This window comes from Brassica napus, chromosome C4, assembly GCF_020379485.1.
Source record: "Brassica napus cultivar Da-Ae chromosome C4, Da-Ae, whole genome shotgun sequence".
Taxonomy (NCBI): Eukaryota; Viridiplantae; Streptophyta; class Magnoliopsida; order Brassicales; family Brassicaceae; genus Brassica; species Brassica napus.
Window position 1 is genome coordinate 38687070 of NC_063447.1, and position 15271 is coordinate 38702340.

The following is a 15271-nucleotide window of genomic DNA, read 5'->3' on the forward strand; positions in this document are numbered from 1 at the left end:
AAACCAAAATTTTGAATAATTCAGATATATAATCAATTTCGGTTTGAGTTTGGTACTATTTTTTCGGATCGAGATTGGTTTGGTTCTTCAGATTTGGGTATTTTGCCTAACCCTTATATTATTGACATGAAAAACAAATATAAACATATTTTTGAAAAATATATGCGCGCGGACCTTTGGTGTGAGTTAAAACTATTTGTGCTCAACACCGTCACGACTCACGACCAATCTCCCCCAATGACTTCGTAGCTATTTACACTTTTATCGCCTTAATCGCATCTCTTTTGACAAGTCATCACTCTTCACCTTTTCTTTTATACAAAAGCATTTATTATTTAGTTTTTTGTTGCACCACCCCAAAATTATTAAAAAGTCAAATCTATATACGTTCCTTGTTGTTCTCTGATAAGTCATAACGATAAATAATACTAATAGAGACAGCTATCAAAAAAGAGTTTACAAATATTTGTATTTTCCGTGTTTTGACTTTGTAATAATTCTGAATAGTTCTCCTATCCTTCATATTTAAACCCAACCCTCCTTGTCTCTTCTTTCTAAACCAATTCTCATCTCTTAAATCTCAACTACTGCATTTTAAAGCAAAAGTTTCATTTCTTGAGATTCGATTTATTTCATCAAGCTTTACTATTTTTCATATTTTCTGGCTAGTCAAAATGGATCAAGAAATAGAGATTCCTTCTTTCTTTCTATGTCCGATCTCTCTAGATATCATGAAGGATCCGGTGATAGTTTCAACCGGAATAACCTACGACAGAAATAGCATCGAGAAATGGCTCTTCACTGGTAAGGAAAACTCATGTCCGGTCACCAAACAAGTCATAACCGAGACCGATCTCACACCAAACCACACTCTTCGTCGTCTGATCCAATCTTGGTGTAGTCTCAACGCATCCCACGGCATCGAGACAATCCCAACCCCAAAACCTCCAATCTCTAAATCCGAGATCGAAAGACTCATCAAAGATTCTTCATCTTCACATAAAAACCAAGTTAAATGCCTCAAAAGACTTCGTCAAATAGCATCGGAGAATAATACGAACAAGAGATGCTTAGAAGCCGCAGAAGTTCCAGAGTTCTTGGCAAATATCATCAGCAACTTAGTAGGTACTTCATCGAGTCTCAATGATATGTCAAACATGTTGGAGAATAGGTTTGATTCTTCAAGAAGCTTAATGGATGAAGCTTTAAGTTTACTCTATCATCTCAACGCATCAGAGACAGCCCGCAAGAGTCTTTTAAACAACAAGAAGGGAACAAATCTTGTGAAAACGTTGACTAAGATTATGCAACGTGGGATCTACGAGTCAAGAGCCTATGCAACTTTGCTTCTCAAGAAGATTCTCGAAGTTGCGGATCCAATGCAAATCATATTGTTGGAACGTGAGCTTTTCACTGAGGTGGTTCAGATCTTGCATGACCAGATCTCTCACAAGGCAACGAAGTCAGCAATGCAGATCTTGATGATTACATGTCCATGGGGAAGGAATAGACATAAAGCTGTGGAAGCTGGAGCGGCCTCCATGATAATCGAGCTTCTTCTGGATGAAAGTTTCTCATCAGAGAGAAGGAATGTAGAGATGGCGATGGTGGTTCTTGATGTGTTATGTCAGTGTGCAGAAGGAAGAGCTGAGTTCTTGAATCATGGTGCGGCTATTGCGGTCGTGTCTAAGAAGATATTGAGGGTCTCTCAGATAACTAGCGAAAGGGCGGTTAGGGTTTTGCTTTCTGTTGGGAGGTTTTGTGCGACGCCATGTTTGTTACAAGAGATGTTGCAACTGGGAGTTGTAGCGAAGCTGTGTCTGGTGCTTCAAGCGAGTTGCGGAAACAAGACTAAAGAAAAGGCAAAGGAGTTACTTAAGCTTCACGCTAGGGTTTGGAGGGAATCACCTTGTGTCCCAAGAAATTTATATGCTTCGTATCCTGCTTGAACAGCATATTTATTAATTCTCATCCGATACATACAATTCTATGACAGTTATTCTTCGGATAAGTTCATTAAGAAAAGAAGAAAATTGGAGTGGTTTTATTTAGCTCAAATTCAGTTTTTCTTCTGCTTTTGTTATATTCCCTCCGTTTCAAATTAAATGTCGTTTTAGAGCAAAATTTTCGTTTCAAAATTTGTGTCGTTTTATGATTTCAATGCAAAATTTATTAACTTTTTATTTTAATCTATTTTTCTATTGGTTGAAATCAGGTTAGGTGTATTGGTAATGATGTTTTTATTTAGTAAATAAATAAACTTAAATATTTTATTAATTTGTGTGTCGAAGTCTAGAACGACAAGTAAAATGAAACGGAGAGAAAGTATCTTTCAAAAGTTCATCATCATGTAGATAACAATTGGAAATTTTCATGAAATTATGAGATACTGCAAAGAAATAAATGGAATCACAAGTTACATGGCTATTGTTTCCCACTTGCTTGTTCATTACTGTTAAACTGTTTATTTGTATGCTTCTATATTGTTCATTTCCCTAGACCGTCCCTATCAATTTATAATTTTTATCGGGTGGATAAACTAGAAGATTACATCATAGTTTTTTTTTTTTTGAAAAAGGGCATAAGATTACATCATAGTTAATTTAGAGATATGGATGCATCATGCTATCATGTGTAACGTGTCTGACCATTTATGTCCGTGGAAGTAACATTGCGAACGTTTATGTCCGTATGTCCAACATCTTTAAGTCTCTAACCCCACTGTTGATTATTTTGTATGGTTTCATTACATATCGACTTCGAAGACATGTATCATGCTTTCATCTGACGACTAATTTCGATTCAATTTTATAAGCTTTGTTATCTGATTTTGTATCTTTAATTTGTTTTCACTTGTCGTGATATACCGAAGTCAATATATTTTCAGGTCATTCATTTCAAAAAAAAATATTTATTCATTTCAAAATTATTTAACTAAGCATGGTAAAATTAATTTCAAAAACTCAACATAATATATATGTACAATTTAACGATCTGTTGACATATTAATATCGGTAGATGAAAGGCAAAGAGATCTGAAAATGTAAATACAAAAACTTATAAAGATATATCTTGATAAAAAACTTAGCATTCGAATTAAATATTGTATTTTGGAGATCAATATATATAATATATATATATGAATCCTAAGCACGTAAACGCAATTTTATATAACAAGAATCTCTGTAACTACATACCTCGGTTCTAGCAATCAGGGAACATGGTCTTGGTGGGAACATGAGTACAGTGTCGTTTTATGTGAGAAATACATTTATTTTTGGTGCTACTAGTTCAATATATATAAATAAATAAAAAGCATAGGTATTTTAATTTGGACCAAACATGGAGGATGCGAGGTTCAACTTGCAACGTAAGATCAAACTAATATATCTCATCGACAATGTAGCCGGTACTAAAGTGCGAGTTTACGTCTTGTCCTGAAAAATTACCACAAGCTACCACTTAGCTTATTCGTAAGGTCTGATCCTTTTGACAGAAAGACTCCCTAATATCTATTTCACTAGGATTACATTCAAAGTTTAGAATTCCAACATTTTTTTTGTCTTCGTAGTGTCATCCACCCATGGTACAGAGTGTATTCAGAATATAAATGTAGTTATCTATTTGATACAAGTAAATTTGAGAGCATATGCAAAACATGTAAATAAGATAGTCACAGAAGTTGACGTACGCATAAAAACAACTGCATATTATAAGATTGGATAGAAGTGTTCGTATAACACATGTGATAAATAACGATCGTGGTTCATTTACATTGTCTTGTTAAAGATTGTTCGCGCGAGTCCAAATTAAAGATCAAATCGTATCATGGCGACATCTTATTTGATGCCTCTTTTTAAATGTTCTTAACGATTCAAGCATCAAAACGTTACAACGGTTTATAATTAGTTATCCCGTTATAAAGAAAATACAAGAAAAATAAACAGGAGCAACTAAGTATTGACCGCCATTCTTACTCTATATGTGACTTTCATATGCATATATTATAAACCTGTATACATTTTTAAAAATACTTGTATTCAGTTGTATATAATAAATGCCATAAATCAAAAGTCAGAACTTAGGAGCAACCATGTCGCAATCTAAAACGAGTAGAAAAAAAAAACACGAAGCTGGTCCTCTCCGTCGACCACCTGTATGGAGAGAATATCCAACAATTGATCAAAAGTTAAAAGGTATTCTGCAAAGAAAAAACTCAAATGTGTTAAAGATTTGAGAGAAGATTTGTGAGAATGTGTTGTATATTTCTTATTACTTACACCACTATATATAGTGGTTCATAGTGGTTCATACAAGGTGGAGTCAAAGGGAGAATTGATTACAAAGATAATCTACATAATGACATGGTCAAACTCATAAAGACTAAGGTTGAATGGGTCTTTCATGTGACTGGATGTAAACCTCCAATGCACTCTAGTCTTGAACTTGTATGGTCTAGGGTATGGACCATCCACTTCATGATTCATAACACTCCCCCTTGGATGCCATAACCATATAGGGTTTGTAACATGCTAATGTTGCCTCATTAAAACCTCTCCCGGAAAACCCAAAACCCAATGTGGTAAAAAGGAAAATTAGAGAAAGGAAAAAGAGTACAACACACATTACTCCCCCTGATTTGGACATCACTGAAGGTCCTTGAGTCTACGCGTGCCAATCTTGTTGCGTGAACTTCCTGAATGTGCAAGAGGGCAATGATTTGGTGAAGAGGTCGGCTGAGTTTTCACTAGACCGGATCTGAAGGACGTTGACCTCTCCAGCTTTCTGCAACTCATGGGTAAAGAAGAACTTGGGTAGAATATGTTTGGTTCGGTCACCTTTGATATAACCATCTTTGAGTTGAGCAATGCAAGCTGCATTATCTTCATATATGATGGTCGGACCCGTTGGGTCGCATATGGACGCATAATGTGGTCCTATACCTTTTGTTCAAAGATGAACTTCGATCTTATAGCTTATCTTTATGATAGCTTATTCATTCATACCACAGCTTGGTTGGTTCATGCTGAGAATTCGACCAACCATAAGTATTACCAAAATTTGGCTAATTTGTGGTGATGGTCTATCACCTTTTCTAAGGTTTTATGAATAACCATTTAACCTATCTTAGGCTGGTTAGTATAAAACACAAGGAATTTAAAATTCCTCTATGGACTGATTTGAATTGTTCTTATAGAACTCTTCACTTGCTTAAATGTAGTAATTTAATTCAGTCCATGAACAACTTTAGGAAAATGCTGTTCAAGAGAACTTCTTTTCTCATCTTTTGATTCTGAGCTCAATACCGTTTGGTAAACCTTTTGGTACCAATAATATTATCATCATCATCCAGTGAGTCATATATAGCATACTACATCTTTTGAATTTCTTCCAGACATCATATGTAGTGAAATATGTAGTAGTATCCACCACATTGGATTACATAGACCTTTTCCGGTCTGTCTCACGATTTATCTTTCTTTCAGAATTTATATATTCACTGGGCATCATATGCCGTTTACATATTTATGGCCAATACAATACGTCTTTTATATATCACTTTAAACCCCACATTTCTTTCATTAATCATTATGAGTACTCTTGTGTGAGTTTATGATCCTCGATACATATCTTTGTATTCATGTGCTACATACTTGCGCATTTTCTATGAATGTATGTGTCGACACACTTATATATATATATATTTATATAGTTCCTTTTAGTTCCAGACATGGTATAAATCAATTTGAGATTTCATTATCTAGGACCTTAATAACCTTATAACTTGGCGTCCCAAGCTATATGGTATGGTACCTAGTTGTTCAGCTGGGTAGCCTTATATCTCAATGTCTGGAATGGTTTCCTTTAATAAAACTCGGATTTTATGTCATGCACCTTTCTTTCTTTCCGAGGTTCCTTAGAATTTATGGAACTTTATTTGGAACATTTATTTGGTATATCTTATATAGACTTTGTAGCAACTTGGTTGTGTCTTTAAGACATCAAAACCGTGTGGTGCTAAGCTGGGATGACATAGTCATTCTTTCTCTCGGGTCAATGTGTCTGGCATTTTATTTTGCTATCATTGTAGCATATGGACGTCTATAAATTATTTTCTAGTCCGAGGATCTTTGCCAAGACATTGATGGTTGATACCAGATGGTAGGTACCATTCTTTATCATTCTTTATACCAGCTTATTACTTTTCTCCTTTCATTGTTGGATATTCGGATTCATAAACCTTATGTAATCCTTGTTCCTTGGCCTATAATTAGATCACCCATTTTGGCTCAAGGTTTCTTTTAAACTTATGGAGAAAGTATATTCATAATATATATCCAACATATATTCCCAATCCTCTTTATGAGATTCTAAGATCACATGATCTTAGATGGCACATATATTTGTGGTGGATTCTTTCGTAATATCTTAAGATGATATATGTCTGGACTCATGATCCGTATCAGTCTGAGGTGGGAATATCTATGATCACTTATATGGCCTGATATAATTATTATGGCCTGATGCAGGTTCATTCTTTTATAACTCATGTTGTCCCCAAGCATATGGACTTTTAGAATTTGAACCTTATAGGTAATGGTCTTTATATCAAATTCAACCAATATATAATATGGTTGTGGACCATGTTTCACGGATTTTAGTATGGTCATGTATCATGGGATTTGTCCTCACTCCCCCCTCATGAACATACTCTAATTCGTGGTGCTTGGGACAATAAATTCCCTTGTGCATAGATATATTGTACACACGTGAGATCTTATGGGATAACATTTGTGCCCTTTTAAATATTTGCATCATAATCCGAATGGCTAAGTATGGTAATGCCATCTAAGTGATAAATTTTGTGGGTTAATCAAACATGATTGCCATGGCTATTTGCCTAATATCATATTGATCACTAGATCAATAGAGAATGTAGTCTCGACCACTTAGGCGATTTTAATTTAGGTACTCTTATTCCCTTTTGTCCATTGTTGGAAATCATTTTTTCTTCTTAATTCAATGGACCTTATAGGGTGAATATAATGCCATTTAGGCAAAGCCTTGGTCGAGCTTCTTTTCCTTTCTTTCAAGGAATGTCCAGTTGAGTTCAATAGTATTTTATAACTGAGCTTGGATGGCAGAGCATGTCGTGCCATTTGTCAAGGGCTTCTTTGAACTCTTTGGAAAAGTGAGTTGGGGTATTAATCCTCAATCATATTTATCTTGGCACAATAAAGGCATATAGATATAGTTTCTTATCAAACAACAGTTTGAATAAGATAATGATCATGAACTCAAAGCAATTCATTTTATTAATGAAGTCGTGTATAAAGCAAAATATCAAAGCAATTCATGAAACATAAACTCAGGAAACATGAAAATGAGAATGTCAAAAGACAATTATATAATATGGCCTTCACAATGCATGTGTTGCCATATGGCGCTCAACTTCAGCTTCATCAGCTATAGGAGGCCTCATCTCATTATTCTTTAGCTCAATGTATCTTTTCTGAAGCTTGTCAAATCTGTTGATGATATCTTTGATTTTCTGCTTTCTTTGTTCAGAAGCCAAAAGATATGATAAAAGGTCATTATAAGTGGTGAACTTCTTAGCCGTGTGTAACAACAGCAAATCCTTTGGATGGAATGTGGAGTAGGTCTTGTATAGTAAAGAATAATGTGTTATCCTTTCACCACATAGTTCAAGACTATAAGAAATATCCATCAGAGCTGAATTATATTTGTCCACAAATTCAAAATCCTGGAATCTGAGGATCTCCCATTCATGGTTGGCCTTTTGCCACGATACCGGTTTGAACCTTTTCCTTAACTGTAACCAAAGATCACAAGGATCCTCAACATGGAGATACAGGTCTCTTAGTTCCTCAGTGAGATGATAACGAATAATCGTTATAGCTCTATGCCTTTCATTGTCAATGATATCATTGTACTCATTGATGCATTGTCCGAGTCCTCTGGATCTCAGGGCAACAAGAGTATTCTTTACCCATTTTAAGTAATTATCTCCAGAGAGATTTAGGGCAGAGTAATCTGAGGGTTCAAATCTCGACATCTGAATATTTAACGAGTAATTCAAGCACTCAGAATTCTATGTAAGCAATAGAATAAATCAATGTATATGATTTCAATAAGGTTTTCCTTCAAATTATATAATCTATTTGCTTAAGCAATCTTAGTATGAGAATGATCAATTGATCATTGCATCTTAGTAATCCTTTTAATTATAATTCAAATTGGATTGATTATATATATAGGGTATTAAGGCCCTTTAGAATTTGAATAAGGATCAATCATTATTTTATTAAATGAGATCAAGCAAGATGGATGAAATCAAGCAAATGCATGGATTAAGAAATAGCTGAATGCATGTTCAGAACTAAGCATTGTACTTAAACAATCTATATGTGATTCCTAATGCATGAGGATATTTGGTTTTCAAAGATCATAAAGCAAAAAATGATTCCTTCCCCCTTTTACAAGGTAAACCAAGACAAGAAAATTTTATAATTTTCGGTTTCAAAGCTGGTTTATGTTTTCAATTAAGCAAACATGCTTAACTTTAAAAATAACCGATTTAATCTAATTAGATGCAAGCAATATGAACCAATTTAGATTTTATTTTAAATGCTCCATGATTAGAATGATCTATTATATGTATGCATGCTCAGTTTTAATAACTCTATATGACAAGCGGATGCATGAAAATGATTAGTTCATGATATGTGTATGATCTAACAATTTACTAATTCATGTTTGATCTAATAGATGCTATCAGGTATGTATATATGATCGGTATATAATTCAATCATCACAAAATCAGTTTTCAAGGTTGGTTTTTAGATCATGATAAATTTATATCATTTGTTCAAACTATAATGAACCGATGTCAAGGCCGGTTTAGATTTAGATAAATTTTGACAAACAACTATGTGATCAAATGATTTCAACTTAGTATTTATTTTAGCCTATGTCATAACTATTTAAATCAAGACTATAGGTTATAATATTTTGATAAATACTACCTAGTCAAAGATATGCATTTAAAACAATCATAAAAGTTTTAAATTTTGATCAGTTACAATATAAAACATCAATGGTAAAAGATATGCATTGATTAGGATTTAAGTTTTGATATCTTTGGGTTTGACTGAAAGATTATGGCTGAAAAGATTGTGGCCGGAAAAAATCATGGCCGGATTTGGATTTAGGGGTTCAGCCGATTATTGCTTAGAGTTTAGGGATTGATAAAAATCAAGCAAAAAGGATTTAGGGAATTGATATGTATAATGGCCATCAAGATACATATCCGGTTATAAAACAAACAAGGGGATTTGAGATTTTGATGTGGATAAGGGCCGATTTGGATCAGTAAGCACATCGAATGGGATTAAGATTTTGATGGCCAGCTTATTCATCCGGCTATACAGCCGGTAATACGGCCAAACAAAGATTATGGGTTTCAGTCCTTTAGTCAATCCGGATTTAAGGCCGGATCAAAATAGGAGAAAGGAGAACAGATTTTACGGCTTGCTAGCTAAAAGGGGTTTATGATTTTCTCTAATATTTTTTATAATTTCAAATAGTTCTTAGAAACAAGATTCATATAGATCTTAGATTATTAATAAGTTTTATAAGTTTTTAGAGATTCTTAGATCTTTAGAGATTCAAATAATTTTAGAATCAAGATTCATATAGATCTTAGATTCAAGATTAATATTTGTGATAATTTTAGATCTATAGATTTTTATAAGTTTTATGATTCAAATAGATCTAATAATCAGGATTCAGATATGTGGTGTTCTTAGATTTTATGGTTAGATTAGTTTACCTTTTAGAAAACACCAAATTGATCTGAATGGACCACCGTGAGAGAGAGCTGATCCGCGGATGAGCTGGTTGAGAGAGAGGTGGAGGAGCTGGCCGGAAAACCGTGAGAGGGATAGACTTGGCCGGCGGAGCAAGGCTGAGGGCTGGAAGAGATGGCCGGAAAAGAGATGATCGCCGGCAGATTGATGTTAGGAGTTTTCAACTCCTAAGACAAATGTTGTAGTATAAATGATTGTCGAACCAATTCTAAGGGATTTCAAAGCAATGAGAATGCAAGTACTCACTTAATCTAAGTGCAACCGATAATTTAAGAGGTTTCTAAACTAATGATTACTGATAAATGAAATGACTTTCTTTACTAAGGGAAAAGAGAACTCATAGGCATAGGGATTAGACCTTGGGTGATCAAGTTTCGAACTAAGGATGGCAAACGATCAATCAAACTATCAACCTTAAGCTTAGACACAATCTTAAACAAACTCTATGTCTAGATGAATGTTCATTTACTAACATATCTCAGACATCAAATGTCTTTGGTTGAATAATGTGAAAGCAATCATTACTAACAAGTCTATTAGCTATCTTAGCATCTTTAACAACAAATGTCTTTGGCAAAGTATACTAAAAGTCTAAGAGAGTTGTCTCAGGCATTTCATCGAACACCTTTCGGGTGGAAAATGCCTATCGATCAACTTTTGAGTGGCCAACTCAGAAGATGCATTATGAATATTCTACTAGCAAGGAACAAGAATGATCTACACTAAAACATCCTAGAACTAACCTAATCACCATTAATCTCCCTAACCCATGAATTCAAAAAGTGATTACTCACTAATCTCCATGATTCCTCTTAAACCCATGGTGAATTTCAGATTAATGATGTAGAGAAATAGATAAGAAATCAACAAGAACACAAGATGAGTGCAATGAAATCTGAATCAAAAGAAGTTTTTACTAGTTGTTCTTCCGAAAAGAGATTTGGTCTCTGGTGGCTACAAAAGGTACTTAAAACATAGGTTTTGAAAAGTAAAAACGTGCATAATGAAATGACCAAAAGGCCCTTGAGAAAACATGAATTCGGCCAAACAAATAGACGTGGAGCGACCTCGGCACGTCGCTGCGAGAGGTCGCTCCCGGGTCATTTCTTCGCGAGCGACCTGGCTGTGTCGCTCAGAAGACGTCGCTCCCGGATTGTCTCCTCACGAGCGACCTGGCTGTGTCGCTCTGAAGACGTCGCTGTGGTGAGGTCGCTCTAGGAGCTGGAGCTACTTCGCCTTATCGCTCTAGGAGGTCGCTCCGAAGCGTATAGGGCGAGCGAGTTCATGGCGTCGCTCCGGATGGTCGCTCTGGTTGGGAGTCGCTCCGGGATGTGGTGCACAGCGACTTCATGTAGTCGCTCCGGGCAGTCGCTCCAGGCAGTGCTCGTCCAAAGATCACTCTAATTACCTCCTTTGAGCTCCAAATGCACCCAAATGTCTCCAGGAACTCCATGTGGTACTCTAATACCTAATAGAGACATATGTATGCAAAATGAAACCTAGACATGGCTAAATCCTAATCTATATGATGAAAATGCACATGAATAAATGGATAAAACAATGTGAATATGCAAGATATCAACTCCCCCAAACTTATTCTTTTACTTGTCCTCAAGTGAACTTTCTAGAACTCATAGGGAGAGAGGTTTGAAGGTGGGAGCTCATAGCCAAAAGAAACACACAAAGCACTCAAATCAACATCTAAATTAAGCATTAGCACACCCTCTCTTATTATACTCTAGCTTCTCTAGGCATATCTCAACTCTTTTCATCCATACACTCATCATCATGCATTCACACATGCAAATCAACCAACTCTCACATTCATTAAGCATAAAACATCAGGTGAATTCTTGCAAATGGTCAATTGGTCCAAATCATTTGGTTGGGTAAGGGAAGGTTTTTTATTCAAGTGAGTCAAGAGGTTCAAGATATATGATTTTTAAGGTTGTTTACTCTCGAAACAAGTAGCCTTGACATTGCACATAATATATCTAAGAAAGGGATCAACTCATGCATACAATGCTCAATCTCCATTGTTCTACCCTTTTCCCAAACATACAAGTTACACAATCACTTCATAATGTCAAACCCAACTCACATCTCTCACCAAAGGAACCCAAGAACACTTTGCACATAAAACTCTTTTTCTTTGAAATCTATAAAGGATTTTCCTCAACTTCAAAACAATCTTAGCTCCTAACAACTTTGCTAGCCTCTTTTTTTTTTTTTTTTTCGGGGGCCAAGACTTTTCATAAACTCGAGCTAGATGTTCATCTACTAATTCCAATAAGATTATCCATTTAAACATAAAGAGTCTATTCTTTTCCTTCGAACTTTTCATGCTTCCAAACCATAGTCACAACACTCACCCCCACCTATAGCTAGACAATAGAGTGCCTAATCTAGCAAGAATGAAGACCAAGCATTGTCGTTTCCGATACTCTCAACATTATGCACATGTAAGGCTTTCCGAAAAAGACCTCACTCATCAAATAATGAAAGCTCAAAAAGAGGGAAAGGTTTTGGGAATGGTGTACCACTCGAGTTTATCAAAAATATTGGCATAAAGGATGTGACAACTCAAGTGTGTATATCCATGGCTCAGTACACAAGGGACCATAAGCAAGAAGCATTAAGTTCGTTCAGTTCAAACAAGGTTGTAGTTGGCTTCAAAGGTTGAGTTTCAGCAATCAACAAGTTTCAGGAAGAGTTTTCAAGGCTCGAAGCATACAAGTCTTTTTGAGAGGTGCATAAGCTACTCAGGTGCAAAATAATGTTCTTTACAAGGCATCTCAAATCATTGCTCCCAATGCAAGTAAATGCAACCTATATGCTCTAGACTCTCCTAGAAATGCAAATGATGCAAACTAAATGATTTTTTTTTTAATGCAATGCATGACTCAATGAAACAACATCAAAGCAAACGTGATCAAATACTTGGTACCTCCCCCACACTTAAATCACACAGTCTCTGTGTTGTCAAGGAGAGATAGATACCCAAAAAGAGAAAACTAATATGCAAAAACGAAATGGTTTATACAAGGGAAAGTAGTGGGTTACCTTCTATGGGGAATGAGTAGAGGGAGATGCTCCCTCCTCGTTGTCCTCAGGTGGTAACTCTTCAAGGGGTTCATCAGCAGGAGTGCCCATCTCTCCAATGTAGAAGGCTTGCCCGAACACAGTTGGTTTCCTCATTTTCTCCTTGATGTCAAAGTGGAGAACATGTCCTTTACCCAAATAGAGATCAATCGTGCCCTCTTTCACCTTAACAATTGCTCCTGCTGTAGCTAAGAATGGCCTTCCAAGAATCAATGGGTCTTGGGGCTCCTCACCCATCTCAAGCACCACAAAATCTGTAGGTATCTCATACCTTCCAATCTTCACAGGTAGGTCCTCTAAGATGCCCACAGGGTACTTCACTGAACGATCAGCTAACACCAGAGAGAGTCTACACTTCTTGTACTGAGTGAATCCAAGCTTCTTTGCAATCGACAAAGACATCACGCTGACACTAGCTCCCAAATCGCAGAGACATTTCTCAAATACCATAGGTCCAAGAGCACAAGGTAGTGTGAAGCATCTTGGATCCTCTAACTTCTCTGGAACATCAAGCCTCTGGATGATGGCACTGCACTCATGGGTAAGAATCATCATGCTTTCCATTTCCTTCTTCTTTGCAGCTACAACATCTTTCAGGAACTTGTTGTATTGAGGAATCAACATGAAAGCATCGATGATGGGCATTGCAACCTGAGCTTCACTCATTTGCTTCTCAAACAAAGCCTTGTACTTCTCTAGCAGCTGCCTCTTGAATCTACCAGGGAATGGTAGTTTGGGTTCATAGGGAGGAGGAACAAAAGAATTCTCACTTGCTGGAGCAAGAACCTCACCATCTTTCACTGTTTTCTTCCCTTCCCCAACATTTCCTTTACCTTTGGCTTCCACAATCTTCTCTAAGATTTCATCATTGATTTTCTCATCAACAATCACCACTTCATCATCTAAGTTGATGGCCACCTCCTCACCTAGTTTCTCAGCATCCCTGGTGAGGGTTGTAGGAGGTAACTGCTTACCACTCCTAAGGGTGATAGCTTTGGCCTCCTTGGGGTTTTGGTCAGATTTTCCAGGTAGAGATCCTTGCTGGCGAGTCTGGTGAGTGTTCATGGAAGCAAACTGATTTTCTAAATTCTTGACTGTAGAAGCAAGATGTGAGAACTTGTTGTTGAGCTCATTGTAGCTCCCATCAATCTTGGAATGAAGGTTCTTCAACTCATAACCAACATGTTTCTCACTTCTAGTCTGAGACTCCAAGATTTGTTTCAGCAGGGTGTCAGTGCTGCTCTCTTGAGGAGCTGAGGAACCAGACGAGAGGTTTTGCTGAGGCTGATAGCTGCCTTGCTGGTTGTTTCTAGGCGGATAACCACTCTGTTGGTTGTTGGGATAGGATTTCTGTTGGTAGTTGTTGTACTGAAAGTTGGGCTCTTTTTTGTACCAGCTACCATTGTTGTTGATGAAACACAGCTCTTCCTGACCTTCCAAACCCTCAACCTCATGGACAACAGGTGGATCTTCTTGCTTGGAGTTACCAACAAACTTCAGCTGCTCTTGGGTGGCTTTTTCAGCAATGAGTAGGTTGATCTTGTCTTCCAAAGCTTTGATCTCTTTCACCTCCACTGCCTCTGTCGTGATATGCACTGTAGACTGCATCACTCTTCACCATGTTGTCAACCAGCTCTTCTGCATCATCTTCAGTTCTTCCCAAGAAGAACCCATTGCTAGCTGTATCCAATCTGGCTCTGTACTTAGGAAGGGCACCTCTGTAAAAGGTACTGAGCAAACTCTCCTTAGAGAAACCATGATGTGGGCATTTGGTTTGATAGCCTTTGAATCTCTCCCAAGCTTCACTGAATCCTTCCAAGTTCTTCTGTTGGAAACTGGAGATCTCATTTCTCAGCTTAGCAGTTCTTGAGGATGAGAAGAATTTCTCCAGGAATGCTCTCTTGCACTCATCCCAAGTGGTGATTGAGTCGCTTGGTAGAAACTTCTCCCATTGTCGTGCCTTATCCCCCAGAGAGAAAGGGAATAGCTTGAGCTTTAAGGCATCTTTGGACACACCATTGGTTTTTGACAACCCACAGTAGCTGTCGAACTTGTCCAAGTGATCGAATGGGTCCTCTAAAGCCAAGCCATGATATTTGTTGTTCTCAATCACGTTGAGGAGTCCTGACTTGACCTCAAAGTTGTTGGCTGCTACAGCCGGTGCTCGGATTCCCAGTCTATGACCATGAATGTTGGGCCGGTCATATGTACCAATGGGTCGAGCTGCCCGAGGTTGGTGTTCTGCCCCTTGCAGTTGATCTGCCATATCAATATCCAAT

The 15271-nt window shown here is 37.0% G+C and overlaps 1 protein-coding gene and 1 non-coding gene across 2 annotated transcripts; both read left to right on the plus strand.

Annotated features, from left to right (window-relative positions):
* LOC106394968 (E3 ubiquitin-protein ligase PUB22-like) lies at window positions 1–2277 on the plus strand. The gene has a single exon (XM_013835512.3). The coding sequence runs from the start codon at window positions 675–677 to the stop codon at window positions 1947–1949; it is 1275 nt and encodes a 424-aa protein (XP_013690966.1). The 5' UTR covers window positions 1–674; the 3' UTR covers window positions 1950–2277.
* Window positions 2278–14743: 12466 nt separating this feature from the next.
* Window positions 14744–14850, plus strand: LOC125586564. The gene has a single exon (XR_007323101.1). It is a non-coding gene; the product is annotated as a small nucleolar RNA R71 (small nucleolar RNA).
* Window positions 14851–15271: the final 421 nt, after the last annotated feature.

What these genes read in the sequence shown, in the direction of transcription:
- LOC106394968 (XM_013835512.3), top strand. Translation starts at nt 675, where the DNA reads ATGGATCAAGAAATAGAGATTCCTTCTTTCTTTCTATGTCCGATCTCT.